Source organism: Vitis vinifera, chromosome 11 (assembly GCF_030704535.1).
Source record: "Vitis vinifera cultivar Pinot Noir 40024 chromosome 11, ASM3070453v1".
Classification (NCBI taxonomy): Eukaryota; Viridiplantae; Streptophyta; class Magnoliopsida; order Vitales; family Vitaceae; genus Vitis; species Vitis vinifera.
This window is the reverse complement of record NC_081815.1, coordinates 17,950,307-17,975,730: the sequence shown is the minus strand read 5'-3', so window position 1 is coordinate 17,975,730 and position 25,424 is coordinate 17,950,307. Positions and strand designations below refer to the sequence as shown.

General features: G+C 32.0%; 2 protein-coding genes across 6 annotated transcripts in view; both read right to left on the bottom strand.

Moving 5' to 3' along the window:
- Positions 1–319: 319 nt before the first annotated feature.
- On the bottom strand, positions 320–3,827 carry LOC100259795 (plant intracellular Ras-group-related LRR protein 6). The gene is made up of 3 exons (XM_002266609.5): positions 3,287–3,827; positions 2,500–2,669; positions 320–1,124 (listed from the first exon to the last, which is right to left on the bottom strand). Exons 1-3 carry the CDS (start codon positions 3,494–3,496, stop codon positions 449–451), a joined length of 1,056 nt encoding a protein of 351 aa, XP_002266645.2. The 5' UTR covers positions 3,497–3,827; the 3' UTR covers positions 320–448.
- A 5,796-nt stretch (positions 3,828–9,623) lies between these two features.
- The window catches only part of LOC100264991 (protein MANNAN SYNTHESIS-RELATED 2), a 31,810-nt gene continuing 16,009 nt past the window's right edge, over positions 9,624–25,424 (bottom strand). Inside the window, exons 4-12 of one of the 5 annotated variants that reach the window (XR_009466921.1) lie at positions 23,452–23,976; positions 22,202–22,346; positions 22,021–22,091; positions 21,267–21,352; positions 20,534–21,110; positions 19,381–19,572; positions 11,526–11,587; positions 10,577–10,651; positions 9,624–10,106 (exon numbers count right to left, since the gene is read on the bottom strand). Coding sequence is in view for 3 of the 5 variants with exons in the window: in XM_010658572.3 (XP_010656874.1) it covers positions 10,011–10,106; positions 19,381–19,572; positions 20,534–21,110; positions 21,267–21,352; positions 22,021–22,091; positions 22,202–22,346; positions 23,452–23,553 (1,269 nt within the window). In the remaining 2 variants the exon portion in view is untranslated. Of the gene's footprint in view, positions 10,107–10,576; positions 11,588–11,669; positions 11,753–19,380; positions 19,573–20,533; positions 21,111–21,266; positions 21,353–22,020; positions 22,092–22,201; positions 22,347–23,451; positions 23,977–25,424 lie in introns of those variants that run through there. The other 4 variants (XR_009466920.1, XM_010658575.3, XM_010658572.3 and 1 more) reach the window with 4 other exon arrangements.

Genomic DNA, 25,424 nt, shown 5'->3' with positions numbered 1-25,424 from the left:
TATATATATATATATATATGCAACCATGCATGCATGCATATACCTACTTACAATAAAAATACAACACAAATTGCTACATATATTTGCCCTAGAACATCTCTATGCAAGTAGATCAATCACACCCCTGTCACTATTTTTTGATGATAGACCTAATATTTCATGTGATGGTATTTGTTTTTTGGTTTTTTTCTATTCAATTAAAAGTTATACATTGATATCAATAAATCATCGTAACTAAATTGAACTTATTGATAATAAGTTTACTATAATTATATTGATTAATATTAGTAAGTTACTTTCGCTGAAGAAAAAAGATAAAATATTTTGACTTTTATTATTCAGCACAAAAAACAAAGACCAGTACCATTAAAGATCACCCCAAACATGTATTATATATATCATAATCCCACAATCTACTTGAAGAAGAGCTACGATGATGTATAGATGATCATTTTGAGAAGTAGTTTCTTGGTGAGAAGAGGCGTCTTGGTGAAAACATCCCAACGGATCTAGGAGTAGCAAGGCCTTCAATGGACCGATAATCGGACCTGAGGAAGCCTTCCCTCTCCTCCCGGCTAGCGTTATTTGTCCCATTGAATGTGCCATATCTCACCAGCTTCCCAATCCATGACTTCTTCTTTGGTGAGCATCTATGCGCCGCCGTCATCTTCTCGCTTAAGTACTCCTTCACTGCCTGCATGCCCTGCTCAACCACCTCCATTGGAGGCGAAACGAGGGGGTTTCCTTCTACACAGAGCTTCTGCAGTTTCTTGAGGCATCCCATTGAATCGGGCAACGTAGTTATCCTGTTGTAGCTCGCGTCGAGTTCCACCAGGGACATGAGGAGGCCTATGGAGTATGGGAGGGTTTCAAGGTATTGGAAGTTTTGGCTGACATTGAGGACTTGTAGGTTGATGAGGTTCTCCAGGTCTTCCGGGAGGGCCCTCAGGCAGTTGAGCCGGGCATCGAGAACCTGAAGAGAGGTCAAGTGGGAAGTGGAGGAAGGAAGGAGCATGAGCTTGTTGGAGTTCACTGAGAGCTTTTTGATGTTCAATAGCTCAAATCCTATGGTGTCTGGTAGCATGGTCAGCTGGTTGAAGTTGGCATTCAGTTCCTCCAATGACCTGTGTGAGAACCACAAATATTTGATGGAATTTTAATCACTTGTACTAATAATCACATTTAATCCATCAAATGAGAGCAATAACATTTGATCTTAAAGGAATTTTTTTCAATCTAAGCTTCGGGTTTGAGAATGATACAATAGAAAATCATTCTTTATTATATTAAATTATCACTTGAAGCATCCTCACGAAAAAATCTTAAACTATGTTTGGTTAATAGAAATTTTAAGAAAAAAAAAAATAGAAAGTAAAAATAAAAAAAAATAAAAAAGTGAAGGAAATTAAAAAAAAAAACAAATTTAAAATCAATCAATTATTTTCATGTGCTCATTTAAACTCATTTCACTTTAAAAATATAAAAATACATAAATTTTTAAATAATTTTAATTATATCTTATTTTTATTTTTATTTTTTATAATATAATCAAATATAAGAAAATCTTTTCTTTTCAACATTTTTTTCTTTTTGGGAATAAACATAACCTTTATGTTTAAAAGAGGAAAGAGACATATAGCTCATATATCTTGGATTTCTTGGGAATAAGCTTCAAAGGAGGGTTGATATCTAGCCTTTGACTCCATCCATAAGAAAAATGTTAAAGAGCCACAACCATGTGAATCCACTCCAATTTGACTCCATTTTCTGCCCCAGAAATGAGGCAAAAACTATTTTATTGCTTGCACAGCAAATCCAACCATCTCAGCATTCGTGTAGTAATTAAGACTCTTTCCACAAGGGTTTGAACCTTGATTGTTTATATTCTCCTCAGTCCTCAATCGCCCATATTTTATTAGTAAGTAATGGAGTTAATGGACAGCTGGGGCTGCTCAAAGGTGGCCTAGAACTATTTTTAATGAGCACTTAGGACTTCTGATACAGTTCTCCTTCAGTCTCTGACTATAGAGGGTCCAAAATCTCAGTCAATCACGCCGAGAATAAAGGAAATTCCACCTTTTCTTAAAGGAAGAGGGACACTGAATAACTCTTTAATAAAAAATAATATAATATCAACCAATATAATTAAATTAAATATATTAATAATAAATTTATTTTAGTTATATTAGTTGATATATTACAAATTATTTTTAACTTAATAAAAAAAATAAAATATTTTATTTTTTTTCTATTCAATCAAAAAAACAAACACTAATCCTCCAAATCAATGCATGACGTGGTTGCAACCTCACATGAAAACTAATAATTTGGTACTATGTATATTAACTATATATTTATGTTGAAAAGACTTTGTTGAACTTCATCAATCAAAGTTGAATTCTCTTTGTGAAAATTCATAAGAATATCTCTCATGGTGGAACTAAGAAGATCAAATGTTGATGCCTATAGAAAGAGATGCACAAGGAGGAGAAAACAAACCTGCAATTTTCAATGGTTTTGGGGAGGTTTTGAATGAGGTTCCCAGAGATGTTCAAAACCTTGAGCTTTGAAAGACACCCAATTGAGTTTGGGAGGGATTTAAGCTGATTTGAGTGCACATCCAATATCACCACATTTAGTAGTCTTGCTGTTAAGGATTCTGGTATATTCTGTCCAATTTGAATCAACTTTGATTAGTACAATAACACATATAAAAGGATTTGAATATAAATGCATAGCTATATAAATATTAAGTGACATGTGAAGACTTTGCAAAGGCATAGGTGATGGTGTGACAATTGATAGGTTTATGTCACTTTTAGGAGATATTTGGCTAATTAGCTTCCACATGCAAATTCCTTAATTTCTCACACCTATAAAAGATAAAATTGATTCATTAAGCAAAATTTAATTATCTTGATTTAATGATAAAAATTATCAAATAGTCAAAACTTGTTCTATGAATATGACTTCTTATAGCCTCTATACCAATCAAAAGATTCAAAAGATTCAAAAGATTCATGAGATGAAAAGGAAAAATACATGCATGATACAACCATAAGACTTTTTTTTTCTTCCAAAAAGGTGGAAAATGAGAAAAGCCCATTTCATTTGAGTTCCCACTTGAAGAATGGTAAACCCCAAATGGGTTTTCATCCATTGGAGTCTCAATGAATTGATTAACCTTCCATCGATCAAACACATGAAATCATTACATAGACACCCTAAACCAAGCCAAACAAGAAGAACCCAAAAGCCAAAAATATAAACATGAACATGGATATACCTGAAGATTGTTGTTGCAGAGGTCTAGCTTGCAGATGGCAGCCAAGTTAAGAGAAGGATTAGGGAGAGCGTCAAGGGACATGCCACTCAAATCAACAATCTCAAGCCTCTCTTCCTCAATTGATCTCTCCTTCTCCCTCTCCCTCTCCCTCTCCCTCTCCCTCTTCCTCAAATCCATCCTCATCACCTGCTGTTGTTGTTCATACATCATCCTTCTCCTTTTCCTTTTTCTTCTCCCTATAATCAATATATTTTCCTTCCTTACAAATCACAAATCACAAACCACAAACCACAAACCACAACCCACAACCTATATGATCTATCCCCACAAAAGAGAGAAACTGCACAAAGGTGTTGAGGTGTTGTTATTCTAGCTTCTAACTAATGGGGTTGTTCGTATGAACAAGGAGAGAAAGAAGACCATATATATGATATTCACTCACACATAGATGTCAAATTCGTAAATTAAATACTATTGAAAAAGATGTGTTGAGATATATGAAGGACGTACGGAGGAGGAAGAGGTGATGAATAAGATAGGAGAAAACCAGGTGGGGGTGACGCAGTTGGAAGTACTGAGCCGTATACAAAGCCTGCAATGACACGTTTCCTTCTTGATCAAGTCAACCCCCCTACCCTTTCCACGGCTCCCCTCTATTCTCGCCCTATCTTTTCCTTCTAATCCCTTTTTTGTCTATTTATTGTTATATTTCCTATTTGATTTTTTTTTCTTTTTAAATTTCCCACTATCCGTTATATTTCCCAATATAAACGTTCCAATATTTAAAATCAATTTTAATAATTATTTTTTCCCATTTTGATAATATTTTAAAATGCTTCTCTCCATGCTTGATCGACCTTTATTTTGTAAAAGCTCTCAAAATTGAAGTAGAGAATCTATTCAAAATTTATTTTCAAATTATCAATAAATGCATATATTTTACATATAATGTCTAGGTGTGACAATTTGTATAGATGGGTTATGTCATCAAAACCTAAATATTCTATTATATAGATCAAGTCAATTCCAAATAGTAATCATTTTAGAAACATAAATTTAAATACTATTTCATTATTAAATATATAACACATTATGAAACTCATTTGAACCATTTAATAATCAAATTATTTTTTTTAATAATTAGTTTGAGTTAGGTTTTTTTATATATCTATATAATTAATATTTTAACTTATGTTTATGAGTCAATTGACCTATTTATTTAAAAAAAAATTAAAATGACTCAAATTAAATGGTTTAAAAATATAATTAAATTAATAATGAGATTATCAGGTTAATTAATTAGGCCAAATTCATGTTATGAAGGTTGATCCAAAAATTACCTATTTATTAAACGGATTATACATATTATCCACACAAATTTGACTAAACTCATTTATACTTAATCAAAATCCGCAAAAAAAAACATGTTGGATTTGTATTGTATAGGTGAATTGTGTCAAACTTTGTTACCCCTAGTTATGGTACATAATTTTCTTGTGCATGCTCAAAGAAAATTTTAGAGAAATTTACCAATACCCAAGTAAAAATAATTATTTTCTCAAATAATTTTTTCCATGTAAAACATCTCATAACCCTTTTATAATTTAAGAATGCTTGGATCCTTACAAGAAATATATTTTCACAAAAAGTATTGATATTCATGTAATTAATTAGGCCTTACACCTGCCATCCATGATATTCACAAAAAGTAGTGTTGTTGTTCCCTTTTTTTTTGGATTTTTTTTTTTTGGTAATAAGGACTCCTTCCATTTAGATCTAATAAAACAGGCAGCTTATTAAACTTTGGAAATAAAATAAGGAAACCCCAATTAATAAATTGATAAAAAAAAAAAAGGATTATTGTACAATTTGTATTTTTTTTTTATGTAATCTATATGCTGGTCCAACATGTTATGTTGAGCATATATTTTCAAAGTCTCTAAAGTTTACTATTAGGGCATCATCACCAACCCACCTCTATATTTTATGTGGCTGTTGATAGAAAAAAAAAATGTATAATATAAATTAATTAACTTCTATATGAAGGACTAAAAAAATATTGGGTTGTTATGGGTGGATCCAGTGTACCCTTCCCAATACAGTCAAGTGAGCATTCATACAATTATTTATGGGTCTTAATAATTGAATATTGAGGTTTGCTTTTGTGGAATTTTGATCTGATAAGGATGTTTTGGAACCTTTGTAATATAGTCAAATGACTGAAAGTTTTGTTATGTCACCATTTAGTGAAAAAAAATCAACTATACACACCATTTGATGGATGATGGTTACCTATTTTTGACTAAACCAAGATTGTCTGATATATTTTGGGCATATTTTAAATATGAAAAAGAGTGATAATTCAAGGTTTTTTTTTTTAATTTTTTTTTTCTAGTTACTTGATTATATTTGTCAACTTGCTCTTTTTTTTTCTTTTTTTCTTTTTTTAACATTCTAGATGTATGTAAATTTTCAAATTATTATAATTTATTATTAATATAAGATTTTATTATAAAGTTTTACTAATATTATGCTCACATGTGTATTCAAGTTGACATTTACCTCCTCTTGAATTATTTTGATGGAAATTTTGCATGATTTGTGAGTGGGATATGCATTAAATGTTTTATGCAAAATAATCCAAGAGAAAGGCAAAAAATAATTCTCATACTAAAGAACTAAGCACTATTGATTACTCAAAATAATGCTTATTTATAGAAAATAAGAGAAAAATCAAAAGATTTAGGTCTTGTTTGGTAACAGTTTTTGAAAACAGTTTTGAAAACAAATTTTGAAAACTATTTTATGATATTTTATAATCCAAAATATTTTTAACCTATTTTAATATTTTTTAAATATGTTTTAAAAATATTTCATATATCTATTGCTATAGTTTTAATCATTCTATATGTTTGTATAATTATTTTTTTAAACAACTAAAAGATATTTTTTGAAAATACTCTATTTTTGTTTTTAAGAATAAAAAAAAAAAAAACTTTTTTCAATACCAAACGTGTTTTTCTAATTTTTTTTTTATAAAGAATAGAAATTTTTTCTAAAAGCCTATAGTTTTCAACTCAATAGACCTTTGATACAACTCATGCTTGATAATAGTACCCTGATAGCAACTTATACTTAATAATAAAACCTTGATGACAAGTCACATCTAATAGTGTTTTACCATCTTTATTTTTATTTTTCACTTAAAAATTTGTATACAATATTCAAAATTTTCTAATTAGACATAATAATAATAATAATAATAATAATAAAAAGAAACTCTAAACGAATTATTTCCACCCTTGTGCCATGGACCAAGTCCACATGAGACAATCATAGTCTATCCTAGAAGCTTTTGGTTAATATTTAAACATAAGATGCCTTGGAATATTAAAATATAAAAATTTTGTCAAATTTTATATTCTATTGATTTATCCCTAATCTGTCGTACAGTCGTACTTATCATTTGTCCTTGCAATCAAAATTTATTTTTATATAAATTTCTTTGCCACCCCTCTTGAAAAGAGGGAATCAAGTCAGAGAAGAAGGAAAAAGCTTGTTATGTAAGTAAGGTATTTTGAAGATGAAACCCTTCCTTTGGTGGAAGGAGTTTGTAGTTTGTTGACTATCACACAATGGCCAAAAGATTGTTGAAAATAAATCACAAGCAAAGGATCTCAAAAAAATTAACACGTGTTTTCTACTAGTCCAAAAATAAATAAATGAAGTTATGTACAATGAAACATTAAGAAATCTACATATTGGTTGGAGCGTCCCTTTCATATCGAGTTTAGTCTTTAAGTTGTCTCTCTTACATGTTCATTGAATCAAATAATATGGACAACATATTTTAAGACTATATTTACAATTTGAAAAGTACTAAGGAAAAAAAATAGTCTAGGTAAACTCATTTTCACATGTTTGGTTTTATAATTAAAAAATGCCAAAAAATAAAATATAATTAAAATTTATATATATTTAAATTATTTAATATTTATATAGAAGAGAAAAAAATAATTAAAATGAATTTAAAGTATTATAAAAATAATTTATTGACTTTAAATCCATTTTTTTTTCACTTTTTTTTTTTCCTATTTTTCCTCTTAAAATTTTTAGAAACTAAACATAGTCTAAAAAGATAAATCAAAAATAATGTAATTCAAGAAATTTCTTTTAGTCTATAATGATTATATATTTGATTTGATTTATCATTTATCATAAATTGCAAGGTATCAACAATGATATTTGAAAAAGTCAATGATTTTTTTTATTTTATTAGAATAAAGAGTTCATAGCATTTTAGTGTAGATGACATGAAGGCATTTGAAAGAAGTGAAAGCATATGCCATTGTTTGAGCCTTTATTGACTTTATAATGTTGGAATACATTGAAAATTAAGAAATAATGTCGCTTTCAATTCTAACAATATATCATGTATATATGAAAATAAGAATTATAATTGGTGGACATAAAGTCACCATAAAAAAATTTGAATCATGATGTCGAAAGTTTTAAGTGGTATGAAAGACAAAGCAACAATTAAATGAGGATCGCATTAAATATTCCTTTAGTGATCACTAAATGCTCATCCACCACTAAAAGATGTTTTCCTTTTAGTATATTTTTGACATTAAATAGTTCTTTTAACAATGACTTAAATTTTAGTCACGATATTTTTCTTTTGATATTTTTTTTTCCTCAAATGATATGACAATGCTATTCTCGAATGGACCTTTAATTGCAATCACATCACTAAAAACTTCATTAAGGGGTTTTGGCTATCATCCAAAATTCTTTTTCTCTTATGCTCGATTATAGATTGACAACTAAATATGATCGATTGAAAAATGCATCAAGTACAATAAGAATAAAAATAAAAATACAAAAAGTGTTTAAACCATGAAAACATCACTTCGAATATAATAAATTCAAAAAAAATTTATAGTCAAACTTGTGTAAATTTCCTATTCTCAAAACCATCAATAAAGACCTTGGTGGCATCCATTATCAACCATATATAGTGGCTATGTCTAAAAAGAATTACACAACTTGTACCTTTTTCTGGATAAGATTAGGAAGCCTAATCCTAAGTGTGGGCCATATTGCTTATAGCCCTTTGAAACTAAATGGGTCTTTTTCTTTTTATTTCACTATCAATTCTATGTTTTGATCCTTTGGGGTAATGTTATTTTCTTTAAAATGTTTGTAAATTGTTTTGTCTAAAATATAAAATATGTAAAAGATCATAAATTAATTCAATTTTTTTTTTTTTGAGAAAATCCAATTAAAAATTATTTAATTAAAAAAATAAAATAATTCTAAAATTGGAAAAATAATTCTCATTTTTCAAGAACATGGATTATAACCTTTCTCAGACAAAAAAAAGTAAGAGCTATTTTTCTGAAATAAGGATAATTATGTCATTTTGACTTAATATTGTAAAATACATTTATCATATTCTCATTATAGTAATAGAGAAAGGTTGTCTTACACATCAAATATATAATTCAATGTATGCATAAAATTTTAAAAAATAAAATAAAATATTGTGAAAATCCTTATATTCAAATCCTAGCTAGCATAGATGGCTAGATTCCATTATCAAAATAATGCAATTGAACAAGGCAAGCATTCAATAATTTATTCTCTAGAGGTCATCCTCATCGAATCAAAATCAAATAAATAAATAAATAACTAAATAAAAATAAAAAGTTTTAAAAAAATCTACCAATTTTAAATTCTGTGCTTTGTTGGTAATGGAATCAATGCTTATCCAACAATCCAACAATAGAGTTGACATCAAATTAATTGACCTAATTCTAGGGAAAAAAAAAAAAAGAAAATTCCCCCCTTTATACTACTTTTAGTTTCATCTATTTTTTATGATTGTTTGTTTCCCAAGAATATATATATATATATATATATATATATATATATATATATTAAATGGGTTCTCAATGATCAAATAGAGGAAAATTGACTCATAAAATGTTAGTTGGGATATATGTGAAAATTAATTAACCTAATTCCAGGCTTTTTTTTTTTTATAACCTTTTTCCCCTTTATATTACTTTTAGTTTCATGTATTTTTTTATGATTGTTTGTTTCCCAAGAAAAAAATATATCTGTGAAATGGGTCATAGCTCAATGATCAAATAGAGGAAAATTGACTCAAAAAATGTTAGTTGGGATTTTCTTTTAAGGCTAGTTGGTGATCAAGTGGAAGAAGGAATAAAGTCAATGCTATGTTGATTGGAAATTGGGTAATTAAAATGTTAGTGAAATGGTGAGAATGTGCACTTCTTGGTGTTGAAGCCTCCACACAACCCATTAAATATAAAAATTAAAGAAAGCATAGTTTATTAAAAAGGATATGTAACCACTAAGCAGCCATATAATCATTTGACTTAAGGGACATGTTGAAGATTTTGTCGCAGGCAAAAAAAAAAAGAAAGAAATTATATATTATCTCACCCATGGAAGCTCATAAGAAACCTATATGATCTGCTCTAAAGGTATTTTACATGTCCAACCATGGGAACACTTGTGCCCATTGGTCTCCAAAGTCAACAGCCACATTTTCACCAAAAAGAGAAGGTTATTAAGTATTTACATAGCCAATAGAAGCCTCCATTTGTTTCATTCAAATCATTTGGGATGAGCTAGCTTAGCTCATTGTCTTCATGGCAGCAATCTGATGAGCTCTGTTCTTCAACACTTGTTTTCAAGGACTAAATGGGACTGAATGGAAATCTCTTCTGAAGCTCAAACACTCCCATGGGCGAGACAATGATATGAACCCTTCTTTCCTTTTTTCAGCCTATTTAAAAGCATTTGGACATTTGGTGAGGCACAGAACAAAGGAATAGATAAGCAAAGAGGCTCCAATCTAAGACCTCTTGGAACTAGAGCTCAAATATCATGCTAAAATCCTGAAAGTTTAAACTGTTAGAAAATGGACTAGCAATGTATAACATGCTACTAATAGCTTACACCATCAAGGTAGATGTTTCCCAGACATGAAAAAGAAAAAAAAAAACAGGGTAAGGAATAGGCAATGTGATATAAGGTGGAGTAAATAAATTTAGCAGTTTTTTGCACTCACGAAGCTAAGGCCGACAATTTAGGAACAAATTCGACATTTATGACTACAGTGATGTGTAATACTTTTCACTTGAACCATCATATATACATATATATATATATATATATATATATATATATATAGATATATCAAACGCTAAGTAAAGGTCTTTAGACCTAGCAAGAAAGGAAAGAAACATGTACTACCTGCATTAGAGGATAGAAAAATATACCAAGAGCTTTTGTTTTCAAGATTACTTTGCAACCTATTCAGCATTTGCCCTGTGGAAATTCAAGAAAGATGGATAAGCAAAGTAGTTATTTTTAGACATCTAAGGGTAGATTACATTGGGGGCAAAGCTGATTTTATTCACTTTATCAACTGTAAGATGAAATGAGTAAAATCAGTTTCTACCTCCAGTTATATCCCTCGCATGTCTAAAAAATTCCTGCAGGGAAGATTCTGAACAAAGCTATAAAGTAGTTCTATTAACAAACACTTTCGTTTGTTTATCTTTCAATACAAATTGTTAGATCAAAACATTAGTATCTCGCATTTGATATATATTAGATGTTTTAATCCCAAGTTTCTCATCCCAAAATATTTTCTTCATGTCTATAACCTTCTTGAATTTCAAACAGCTGATGTACAGTCATTGTCAATTGAAAAAAAATCACATAGAATTAATTGAAGAAAGACTGCACACCAAGTCATAAACTACTTATACAAAGGATATTAATCCAGAATTGAATTTGGAAGCAACTTCCATAATGCTTTCATTTTGATCTTGAAAAGAATGTTAATACATATAAACCCTAGTCATACTGAAGTCATCTTTGACCTTTTCACAGCAGAAGATATTCCTAAAAGAACCACATTTGGAGATAATAGAAAGGACAAATTAGAGACAGACTTTCAGTTGAAGTTGGGTGCTTGAGCACCGTATTTTCAACACAGCGGCAAAGCCACCTGAGTCCCGAGGGGGTCAAATATTCTTAAATGTTGGCCCCCTCCAAATTAATTTCATGGCTCAACCACTGATCCATCCTCATATTCCACAATGGGCAAGATAAATTAAAGACTAACACAGGAAAAAAGAACAAAGAAAAAAAAAAAAAAAAGACAGACTACAAAAGAGAGACTAGAAATGCTTACTTTTGTATATTTTTTGGAGGAAGATCTCTCATAATGCATCAACACTGCTGTGCCATGTCAACCTAGGCAAACAAATGGTTGTATATGCTAAAATCAATCCTTTTTGTAAATGCACCATTCTCCTATGTGTTGCAACAATTTTTCCTTCGATCATCTTTACTCGACATTCCTTCTACACCAATTAATTGATTATTTTATTTGCAAACTCCTTTTCAAAATATTTAGTTCTACAAATCAAATGATGAATAAATTGAAATTGGATGCACAAAATCATCAATTAAAGTGAATTTTTTATATTTGTTTTTATGAGATTTATAAATTAATCTTCTAATATTAACGAGCTACCATCAAGTATGATTCATGTTCCAATAAAATCCCGCTTCATTGGCATAAAATAGAAATGGAACTAGTCATAAGTTTAAAAAAGGTGACAATAGTTGATGACTGTCATAACTTCTAACATCACCGTCCATCATTGACACTTATAGCTAAAGACAACATATTAATTGCTTTAACGAGAAAAAATTGCAGAGAAAGTGAAAAGATGACAAATAATAAGAACAAACAAAAAATTTGGACAATTTTGATAATTGCATCTTGTTTGGATCAAAATCCACATAGCGAAGGAGAAAAATCAGTTTGGTTTTTTAATTGGAATCACCAACCTTAAGAACCATTTTTAATCAAAAAGTAGATGTCTTTAACAAAATTAGACCTAAATCTTTAAGCAAGGCTAAAAATCATCTACAATCATGAGCATCCATCCCTCATAAATTATCTTGACCCATTAATTTGGAAAGTAGCATGACTCCTTGAGAGCAATTATGAGACATTACTATAATACATTAAATAACATAATGACACTTGCATTGTAAAATCATGACATTCATCATGTGAGAGCTTATTAACCAACGGTTTGTCATCGTGTAGGTTTCAATTTCCAATACTCCATTTCCCTACATAGCTAACATGTTATCCAACAATCAAGAAATTGATCTCCTCCATTAGAAACTTGTTATATTAATATGAATTGTATGATTTCTTGATTATGGTGCTTGATTTGATATTGAAGGTTTTATATTCTCATGGAGGGTGTAATCTTTGGTAAGATGGAGTGTTACAACGTCATTGGAACCAATGAATCATCATCTACTAAAGTAATTGGGTTGTCTTGTAGTAATGCCTAGGCCAAAATTCTTCATTACAATTGAAAAACAATCCTTTATCATGTCATGTTTGCATCTTGGTAATTGATATTTATCATAAAAGAGGATATTGGAAACATGGGTATTGAGGGTTGAGGACTTGGTAATGGTTGTGTATGGGTAAATGATGGACTAAAAAGTAACCATTAATGCAATTTTGATTTGAGGAGGTCGATTTTATCATTATAAATATGTGATAAGGCATTGACTTATGGCAAGGTTTTTATTTTTTTATATTTTTATTAGGTAAATTCTTATCCCTATTAGGACTTGAACCTAGAGCCTCCCACAAATCCTCCCCAATCCTTTACCATTTGAAACAAGCCATAAGGACAAGGTGGCTAGCTTAAATTTAAATGATCTAAACTTCATCACATCTCCCATTTTAGCTTTTGTCTAACTTAAGCTTCAATTTAGGTTAATTGTAACAAGGTAACAGAGCCTTGGTTCTTTAAGGTCTTAAGTTGAATCTTCCATTATCAATTCAGTCTCTATCATCATAAAATCATCACATAAAGCTTTACTTGGTGTTTTATTTTGTTGAGAATCACCCCTTAATAAAGTCAAAGTTTGATGTTGAATCTATCCTTGAATCTTTGTAGGATATCATTTGACCAAAAGGCTATCATGTTTATTACGTGACCCTTAAAGTCCATTTGCACTTCATTCAATGTGCTTTTATACTCACTTCATCTTTTAATTCTTGCGTTCTATCCTTACTCTAGTTCTAGGGCGACTCCACTACCTCTTTTTATTTCCATATCTCCTACATTCCCATCGCTTTTGTCTTAAAATCCCAAGTATAGTTATGAAAGGTGCAAGGTACAAAGGTCTCTTAGAGTTCGAGCACAAGGTGCAACTCAAGGTGTGTGGCTAAGTGAAGTGAGATCTAACCTAATTTACATGTGCAAACAACATATGGAAAATTTTCATATACCATCAAAAACTCTAATTTTAATACGTTATTTTCAATTTTCCAACATTAACCACTAAAACAATTTCAAGAAAAAAATTATAAGAAAACAAAAAAATATTTCACTATTTAGGTGTTTATCATCACAAGTATTTTTGAAAAGGTTTATTCCTCATTAAAAAAAAAAAAAAAAATCAAATTAGGAGCATTAAAGATACATGGTTTTCTTCTCATTATTCTGAATCTACACTACAAAAGTTCTTAAGGACACATAGGGGTAGGGGGTTTCTACCCTAAAATAGATGAAAAAATGGGAGCTTACCCTAAAAAAAATGCATGGATTAGAAAAGCCTTAAAAAAAATTATAAAACCATGACAAGATTTTGTAGAGTGACGATTGTTTTTCATCTTCCCTATTAGGATCTTTGTAGACCTAGAACTATTTTTGTCTAAAATTACGTCTGTCTAAAATTGTGTCTTGGATCTGTCTAAAATTGTTAAAATTGTTTGGATCGTCTTCTTTAAAATTTTGCAAAGTGATGATTGCTTTTTCATATTCCCTATTAGGATCTTTGTTGATCTAAAGCTATTTTTGTCTAAAATTGTGTTTGTCTAAAATTGGGTCTTGGAGTTGTTTAAAATTGTTAAAGTTGTTTGGATCATCATCATCATCATCTTCTTCTTCTTCTTCCTTATTTGGTACTTTGCAAACATGGAGTCTTCTTCTTTTTATTCTTCTTCTCTATTTGGATCTTTGCAAACATGGAGTCTTCTTCTTCTTCCCTCTTTGGATCTTTGCAACGTGGAGTTGTTTGCATCATATGTCTTGTGCCTTGTACCTTGCATCATTACCGTTATGTAGGGATTGGTTGGGTTAAGGTTTCTTCATTTTTTTCTTTTTTATTAAAAAGAAAGGAAGCAACATGTTTTGGAAGAAGCAAGAAGAAGAAGAAGAAGAAAGTGACTAATGCAAAACATGTTGCAAAGAAAAAAAAAAAAAGTCATTTTCTTTTTCTTCTTCCTTACTTGAACCTTTGCAAACATGGAGTTGCTTGCATCATGTCTTGTGCCTTGTACCTTGCATCATTGTCATTGAGACCTATTTCTTCTTCTTCTTCCCTATTTGGATCTTTGCAAACGTGGTGTTGTTTGCATCATGTCTTATGTCTTGTACTTTGCATTGTTGTCACTAAGACCTATTTCTTCTTCTTCTTCTTCCCTATTTGGTTCTTTGCAAACGTGGAGTTGTTTGCATCACATGTCTTGTGCCTTGTACCTTGCATCGTTGTCACTGAGACCTATTTCTTCTTCTTCTTCTTCCCTATTTGGATCTTTGCAAACGTGGAGTTGTTTGCATCATGTCTTATGTCTTGTACTTTGCATGGTTGTCGTTGAGACCTATTTCTTCTTCTTCTTCTCTATTTGGATCTTTGCAAACGTGGAGCTGTTTGCATCATATGTCTTGCCTTGTACCTTGCATCGTTGTCACTGAGACCTATTTCTTCTTCTTCTTCTTCCCTATTTGGATCTTTGCAAACATGAAGTTGTTTGCATCATATGTCTTGTGCCTTATACCTTGCATCGTTGTCACTGAGACCTATTTCTTCTTCTTCTTCTTCCTTATTTGGATCTTTGCAAACGTGAAGTTGTTTGCATCATATGTCTAGTGCCTTGTACCTTGCATCGTTGTTGCTGAGACCTATTTGGGCCTTATGTTTTGTCCCTTGCATCATCTTCTCCTAGTGATATTAGATCATCACAAGGATGTTCCCTTTGTTCATGTAGCATTGTTTATATTAGTCACTTTAAAATAAATGAGCAAAAACAATGTCGTTTTTCCTTTTAAAAAATTTAAATAATTTGAAGTCTAAAACAAAACAATATCATTTTTTAACCTAGAATATAATAAATTAAAAGCAAAATCTCACGTCTTTGCACATGGATCCAAGTACACCATTGAACGCCTAAAGTGACGCCTCATTGACTGCATTGTGCCCTATTCCAAGTGTGTTGCAACAATAAGTGTGTCTCGTCACCTAGCATCTTGGCTTGCCTTTAAAATTATAGTCCTAAGTCTAACATTATCGCTCACTATATCCCTTACTTTGTCTCCTTCCACCATTTGCACAATTGGTCCTCAATTCAACCATGGGCTTGACAAGTTACCTTCAAATTTAATCAGTACTCTTTTAGTTGTGAAGGTTCAAAAAAGCATGGATGAAAATTTACAGAAGTCATGAACAATTAAGCCAAAGTGAGCCATGACAACTTCTCCATGAAGACAAGCTAAGAGAATACCCAATATTTTGACTTGCATAAATCAAACCAAGGCGAGACATCCCATTCCAAGAGTAAGGATGTAATCTCCACAATTGGATTTTTTTTGGGGTTTATTAGAAAAAGAATATCTAATATAATGTAGTTTCCTTTTTATTGGAACACAAGCTTCAGTAAACATGGGCTTGCATGGGTAGCATATTGGTACTTAAGTCATTAGCTCATCCTCCACATCAATTATGAGCATAGACTTCAAATTCTATCCTCATTTAGCAAGAGTTCAATCCAAAAGTGTACTTTGGAAGTTATTTTGACCTAATTTTAATGGTTAATATAGCTAAAATGAAAATAACTCCCTTTTTAGTGAGAATATATGAGCAAATGCCTAACCCAAAAGATGTTATTGCTATGGGATCACAAGAGAGATTTTCTCGGACTAATAGCTTCCAAGGACATTCATAGATGATTGTGAAATTAGGATGTCGTTTCCTCATGCATATGTAGGCGGAACTCAACATAGGAGAGTTCTTGTGCTTTAATTCAATATGTTGAGTGAATCGCTTTCAATATGGAAAAAAACGAGACTGATATTCTAATCAGGATTCATCCAACTTAAGAATCACTTTAAATATTAAAAAACCATATGCTTTCTGATGAAGTTGGATATGTGATTTAAATAATGCTAAAGATAATCTAAGATTACGAGAATCATCCCTCACAAATAATTTTATACTTGTTTGGAAAGTAGATTCTCAAGGTTAATCTTAGGCTTATTCTTTAAATCAATCTCAAGTCCTAAGATACTATCATACAACATTAGGTGCTAAATCAATGGCTTTGGACAAGGTGGCCAATCAAAATGACCTAGTGCTATATCTCCTCCTTTAACCCATCAATGAAGTACCCACACCATTGGTTCTCAATTCAATTATGGGCATGACAAGCCAAATTTTCAAACTTTAGTTTGATATGCTTTAATTGAGGAGGCTTGATGAAGCTTGGATGGGAATCCATGGAAGTCATCATAGAGAGTTGAGAGTCAAAGTGGGCCATGATGGCTTCCACAAAGTCAAGTAAAGAGAAGACCTGATAGTTGGACTGATAGCAATCAAACTAAGCCATGACATCTTCTTCAAAGTAAAAGGATGCAATGTCTTTTCAACTTTTAGTGGTTTGATAATATCAAAGAAAATGTTTTGCATAAGATAACTAGTCTAATTGAATATCTCATTAAATTTTTGTAATTCAAGCTTCAATGAATTGGCTTGCATGGGCAAGATGCATTGGTACCAAAATCATTGATTCACCCTCCATATTATGGACATGACCTAGGGATGGTAATAAGTAATTTTTTTTATTTTTTTATTTTTGGATAACCTATCTTTCCCACCCCTAATGAGTCGAGCATAGGAGAGGTGATGTGGGGGATGAGCCGGGTTTGGTAATTTTTGAAGAACTCAAATCAAGCTCAAGGTAGGACACCTTATCATACCACCCAAACACGTGTTGCACTGGTTATAATTAGTTTTTGTACCGATTATCCTCAATGTTTAAAATATTTACAGAAGTGCCATTATATATATTCTCACTTTTCCCCATTACACTTTTCAATTTCTCTCATGTATTCTTCATTTTTTTGTTCTATTCAATGCATTCAATGTTTTTTCACACACATAATATTGGAATCTCACCATATTCTCACAAACTAGTCCATCGACTTTGGAATTTTTACCTGTTTTCTCAGCAAACAAATACTATGTTGAGGTTTCTTTGTTTTGTTTTGTTTTTGTCTTTGTTTTTTTTTTTATTTTTAATTTTATTAAAGTTGTGTCAAGCAACCACCAAAGACCAATTCCTTTGCGCTCTCTCTCTCTCTCTCTCTATAATAATTTTTAGTGTTCTTTGTTGCCAAACAATTTTTTTTCCTTTTTTTAATATGTATATATAGATAGATAGATAGATAGATAGGTATCCAAACATTTTTTTCTTTTATTTTTTCCATTTTCCCTTTCTTTTTTTTGGTTGCTCAACAAACTTTTTCTATCTCTATAGCTTTTAATAAGGTAGTGGGTTAGATTTGGGGTTTTTTCTCCTCTCCTATGTCGGGTTTGGAAATACAACTCTCATCCCACCTTGGCTATGGAACAAGGACAGGATTAAGAATTTCCTAGCAGAATAAAGTAGGAGATAAGAAGACCCATCCCAAACCCACCTCCTTGGCATCCCTAGCATGGCTTTTAGGTTTCTCTTTAATTTGGCAAAGTTCATCCAAAATGGATCTTTCAAAGTTATTATTTTGATGGAACATAGCTTCCATTAACACCCCCATACCTTATAATTGGAATGTTATTTCTTCCTCACACGTTTAGTGAATTTAATTCAACAAAAGGAAAGTTCTTATTCCCTATTCTTCCATTTATTTGGTGAGATTCTAATGCTAAATGTTAAGATTGAAGTCCACAAAAAGAGAGAAGGAAGACAATTTTGATGTCTTAAATAGGGAACACCCACCTTAGAAATAACTTTGCTTCACACCCTCTAATGAATCATCCCTCCTATGTTATGTTTAACCCACTAATTTGGAAAGTAGATCTCAAGATCTTAAGCTTGTCTAAATCGATTTTATAATCCTAAGATATGATCACATAATGTTGAATAAAATCACAAAATAAACTGTGTAAGATTGTGGCATGTATCATATATAGGAAAGGGAATCTTTTAGTCCTAGTTTATGAAATTGTTTTCTTGACATTTGATGAAGGCATTGAATATCCAAGGAAGGCCTTTAGACCACCTTAGCTCATTTATGTTTTACAATTAAATGAAAAGATAATTTTGACATTTAAAAAAAATAATAATAATAAAATAAAAATCCACTTCGTCACATTTGAGGAAAAGCATGGGCCTCCTGGTTCTTTAAAACGTGGATAAATCACATTAAAAGTGTAATACCCATGGTTGAGAGTTCTATCCACACACTCCTAAAGGTTGCATTTGACCTTCAAACACTGCTGTTAGTGTTTAAGAAGCTCTCCAAAACTGGGCTTAACAGTTTGCACCACTAACATCGATGTTGTCATAAGCACTAGTTAATAGTCAATCATGTCAGCAGTAGCAATAACACCACGAAGAAATTCTAAAAGAGAATACTAAGTATTGGAACATCACAAATGTATACACTTATAGAAAGACAATTATAAATTACACAGTTTTACATTGCACTCATGCAGCTACTCTCTACGAGTTACTGATCAAATTTAACATTTTGGCTATTGCATAATATTTTTAATTTAAGACATGTAAACTAAGCAAAAGATATACTACTTTTCAGGGGCTTGTTCACAACTTCATTCAGGATTTACTTTGTCTAAACTCAACAAAAACATGAATATGCAAAATGGTTTCTTTTAGATATATAACGAGAAATGTAACTAGAGACTGAAGTAGAAGAAACTGTTACTTGTGCTGGAACAAGTATCTGGCTCTTGCCAGAAGCAATTCTTTTCCCGACCACATTGGCGTAGAACAGTCCAGAAATGGAAGGTACAAAGACATCGCTTTCAGAACATATGTAGAAATCAATAGCCTTTTCAAATTCAGAACTCTCTGAACTGAGGAACTTGGCCTTTTTTTCTGCCAGCATGATACCTTCCTGCATAGTTTCAGAAACGCACACACATTCTCCATGTTGAGCAGGGACTTAAGCAGCACTAATTGAAGACAAATGACAGATGATGTTTCCAACTATTCATGTAAGGGTGATGTGCATTTGGAAGCAACTTCCAAGAAGAACCACTTCTTATCTAACTTCGAAGAAAACCTTAATAGATATCTTTAGTCATTTCACTGCTTACTTAATTCCAAAATAAGTACCAGCCATCCCCACTGGAAGATAATAGAATGGATCAATTTAAAGTGCTTGTCAGTCTAAGTTTCATGCCCAAGTGATGTATTTTCAACATCACTTCAAAGTAACTCCTAAAAGGAGTCACTATAGTTCCACTAAAAGTCAATCGACTCAGAACTCCTTTGACGGATGTCATGGGTCCTTAATAGGCTAAGGCTTGAGTCAAACTAGTGTTTTATGACTAGGGTGATCTAGATGCAGATGTATGCAGTTATCAGCTGAAAGAAACCACTGGATTGGTCTCATGTTCTGAATTATGATCTGCTTTTGCCTCTCATCAACTGATAGCATACTTTAGTGTGGTAACAACAATATGGTAGCTAATTTAAGGGGAATGGATGGCAATCAAGTCATCTATGTGAAAGTATTAGATGATGATCAAACACTGATAACTTGCAATGCTTTCAACCTAAAGTAGAGGTCTTCAACAGCATTCAAAAATGTTTATATGGAACTCCTAAGAATTTCCAGAAATTTGAGATTTGTTTTTATTTTAGCAGTACCAAAATTCATGTTAAAACCAAAATTTTAAAGCTCGATGGTTCAGAGGCACTAACTTTGCAACTTTGTGCAGACTGGAAAGGTTTAAAATCCTTAGATATTGTTCTATACACCATGATCAAACCTACTACCATGATCCATCTAAATGTTTAAAAAATGAACAAAGATAAACTAATGGGGTAATAAGAAAAATAGAGGACCTTACCTTTGTAAATGTTTTCGGGAAGATCTCTCTCAGTGCATCAAGACTGTGATGCCATTTAGACTGAGTCAAATAGATTGCAGTGTCTCTGTCAAAACCGATCTTCTTTAGGAAAACCCCAATCTCCTCTGCATTATAACAATTTTTCTTTCCTTTAGCCTCTCTTCTCCGGCACTCTCGTTCCAACACTTTAAACCTCAAGTCCACTGCAACAAACTGGCCATTGGACTTCCGACTCGAGTTCCTTAGCCTTCCAACCATAGAGTCAACCACTTCCTGCAGCTCCGGTTGCAACTGTAGAGTCCCAAACATGGCCAAGCATGCAAATGAATCCAAATATTTAGTCTCTTCAGCTCTCCTCATATCCAAGGATGGGAAGTAAGTTGAAAGACGTAAGTTTCCTTTTGTTCTAAATACTGGTTCAATCTTTGCAGCAATATATTCTTCAGAAACCCTGTTTGGGACCCGAACAACCGTGAGCTTTCCTGTTGATGCTTGAGAAGGCTGATCCAGAGCTACTCTAACCACACTACCCAGGTTTTTCACACATTTCTTTGCATCGTAAATTTCTTCAAACTTCCTGAAAGGGTTTCATTTATACTTAAGTATAAGTTGCAATTGTTTTTCATAGTTAATAAACCCATTTTTCCTGTATATGTCCAGCCCATGTAACTTAGAAAATCAAGGTCAAAAAATTGAAGGAAAAGAAATTTATAGCATTGCATTGAACACTAACCTCTTTTGCCCTCTTTCACTTTTCCTGATGTCAGGAAGCACAAGAGTTGCTCCTAGATATCTTGCAATTACCACGGCATCAGCAAGCTGAGGAAATCAACAAAAACACATTTTAATGCTAGAGTATAATCTCTTTAAAGAGTTAGCATAATAGAAAAAGGAAAGCCGATAACTTATATGAACCCCTAAATTATGAGAGTAACACTAACAGACTGATAAATTTTGAATAAATAAAAACCAAAAGCGGCTGCTTGTAACAAGGTTTGCAAAGCAATTTGGGTTCATGTTGAACAGTAATAAATGACTTCAAACACAAGCCATATGCAAAATACCATCTGTCGCAAAAGATGAAAAGTGTGGGGATAGAAAAGAATGCAAGCTACACCAAACATCTCATAGGTAAAAACTGAAGTACATTATATATCATGTTCAACTGCCTACAGATGACAAACACATGGAATGAGAAGTTATATTTAAAAAAAAAATATGTAACTACAAATTTAGCAAATTTCATTTGGAAATGATGTGATGAATCTAGTGCTCAAAGAAATAGAATCTAATTGCATTTTAATGGAGAACTCAACAGGAAGTACTAGGGGTATTTCAATATGCACAAATAAAAACATTTTATATTCTCTAAATTCTGAAGAATCAGATATTATACTGGGAATTAATGATCTAAAACATATACAACTGAATAAATTATTAAAACAAAAATTAAAGGCACAGGTGCCAGCTGGAAGTGATAAATTTACCTGTGATACATGATACTCAGGGCCATTTGAGAATGAAAATGTAATGAAACCTGTTGACTGCTCTCTCTCTTCTGTACATTGAAAAAAGTAAGAAAGGTTTAACAAGAAGGCTAAACAACTGTCTAATGAAAAATGCTTCACAAAGATAATTGATAAATATCCAATACAGATGAGAACATACCGAGTGCTGGCTTGTTCCAGCAAGGTTTCAGTGCCTCACTATCATTTTTCCATGGCCCTCTGCGGATGGTTGGAAGGTCAATGATATTTTTTTCAGCAATTTTTATGGTATCGTATTGAACATGTGACGTTGCTGGAAATTTCATCTTCAAAGCAAAATGGCAGACTAAGTTAGTTGATTCCCATAAAAGATAAATAAATAAAAATCAGTAGTGCAAAATTATTTTTAGAAAATACATAAAAAATGAATACTTGTTATATCTTTTCTTTGATTCCGATACCATTTGAACTTGACGTAGCACCCTCATAGCATAGAAAAATGACATGTAGATCAAACCAGTGTGTAATTTTGAAAAAAGTTTGTGGTTGAAATGCATAAGTGAAAAGTTGTAAAAAGACAATTAGAAATAAGCAAATCTGGGAGAAATCGGGTGTAGTGCTACCTGGGGACAGGTTGAGGAACATGGTTCAGAATAAACTTGTTGCTAGGACCATAAAGAACACATGGCTAAGGTACTTGAAAAAGACGTGTTGGTACTGAAATAAAGTGGCCCTAGGCACACCAAAATGGTCAACCAAGATTAGCATAGCCAGTCCCATGGCTAGAAACAAAGGCCTTTTCAAGATGGTTGGAATTGACTTAATAAATTTACAGAGTTGATTTGTGTTCTGAAAGAAAATAACATCATTTAAATTTGGCATTCAAAGGAAATACCTCGGCTCTTTTTTTCTTGGTTGTTTATGCAGAGGACAAAAGAAATTAGTTGAAAAAAGATCCAGGAAGCCCATGGTTTTATTTTCAAAATTCTCTAAATCCAGAAGAAACTATGAAATTTTTAATAAAACTCAAAAATTCAAGTCAAATAATTAAAAACAAAAAATAGAAAAGAAAAGAAAAGAAAAGTTTCACGATGCCAATTGGCTAAAAATCAAGCAAAAATATTCAGTTAGAAATTCAAAAGGTAAACATTTGAGACAAATAATATAAGGAAACTTAACTAAAAACATGCAGATGCAAAACAATTCATTCAGAACTGCAGAGATCAAATGGCATCACAGCTCACAAAGATAAAGCAACAGACTTTTCATCACAAATTTTACAATCATCTAATGTTCTGTTTGGTAGCTGAGAAATGCCAGAAAGCAACGATTAACTATTACAGGACCTCAGAAAACAAAAAAAAATAGAAAGCCTAGCACAACAATTTCCTCAGTTTTCTTGGGAAACAGAGGGACAAAGAGTAAACTTACTTGAAACGTATCAAAATGATCTTTCTTGATCATGTTTCCAAGCATGGCAAACATTGACAGAGTCAGAATAGCAGCAATCACCTGCCTCGCGTCCATTGCCATTTTCTCTTTCTCCTTCTCTAAACTCACTCTTTCTCTCGCTCCCAATACTCACACAAGAGACACTCTGAAAACCTCTAGCACTGCTGAGAGCACAATAAATGCTTGAAAGACCGACCCGGATGAGGAAAAATACAAAAATGCTTCAATGAGATGAAGACAACAGTTACAGCTCATAGTGAAGAAAATCCAGCACCGAAACTCTCACTTTTGGCATATGCTCCTTTCCTTTCTCCTTTTCTATTTACTGAGAAGAGCTTTGGTTCATCTGCAACATGTGAAAGGTAGTGGATGGATACCATAGATGGTTGACGCCTGTTTCTTCTCTCTGCTTGCTGGACACCTCAAAGATAGAAAATGATGGATTGCTTACTTTTAAGGTGTCAAAGCTGTGAAAAATAACAGGTGTATAAAGAAAACTTAGCCCTGCAATACCAGCAGGTTGGTCAGGTTATAAGTCAATCCAAGTCCACCCACAGTCAATTTAGTCCAGTTATGACAGATTTTTAGGTAAATTGGTTGAACAAATGATTAATTTTGTAAAAAGTATATATCTCTTATATTTATTACTACATGACTTCCATAATAAATCCAAGTATATTTAAACAAACAAATCACATAAAAAATAATGCAACTATAGAAATATTTTAAAATATTTTATAGAACAAAGTAAAAAACTTGAAATAAATATGAAATTAACGTAATTTTAGTTTTATATAATGGGAAAAAAAAATTGAAAATAATATAAATTAAGGCTCACTTTATGCACCTTTCTTTCAATTCATATGTTAAAATGTGGAAAAATTGAAGGTAATATAGATCTATGTGTTCCCTCAATAAAATAACTTAACAAGGCTAAATTTGACATGTGATTTGATTGTTGATAAGTGTGGGCATGCTACAATACTGATACTTAATTCCATTTATTAACTTCACTGTTCATAGGTTGATTTCAGCCTTGATCAATTGGAATCAATCAAAGCTCATGGTTGTGGTTGAAGAAGGGCCCAACAGATATATTAGGCAGCAGAATGTGCAGGTCAGGGACCTTATATCTGTAGAGAGATCTTCAAAATCCCAAAAAAAACAAGAAGAAATGATGAAGAATGATAAAAGGGACTGAAATGAAGTGGGGAGAAACACAATGTGCAAGAAATTTAAATCTACTAGATTTCAAAATTAATTGACTGTGTGGAGTAGGCTCCTTGAGTCCTTAAATGAATTGATATTTACAGGCTTTCAATTATAAACAAGGATCCACTTCCCATGTTCCCTTGTTAGCAAACACCATTAAATATCTTGACATTTTTAAAGTACTTTGTTTCCTTTCTTAAAAATCTCTACTTTCCCTGGAATTCTCCTATAAGCAAATCATCTTTTATTTCTATCTATTTCTTGGTAGATTTCTTTTCCTACTAAACTGTCTTTATATTTGGAATCCTCCCCCTTTCTTACGCCTGCACTGGTCAACATATGTTATTTTCTTCACTTGGCCTACCACATCACCTTTTACCATGCTAACAACCACGTGTCCCATTCTTGCCTTGTCATCCACCATGCCAGCACCTTGTGACACATCACCAAAATTCCAAACATGACTGAACCATTGCCTTTGGATGTTCCACATTGAGAAAGAAATGAGAAACTTGGTTTTACCATTACAAATTTAAATTCTCTTAGTTTTATTCTTATTCCCATTATAATTGATGCCATGTGTTGACTCCCTAGGGCCCATCAATCAGCCTCATGCAACTCATCTCTTGAGGGATCATTTCCCAAACTCAAGTTTGGTTATCCCATTTTCGTCTTGGTCATCCATCTTTTTCTTTGTTAAAAAGGATGTTCCTGACTATGTTTGGAAAACTAGATATTCA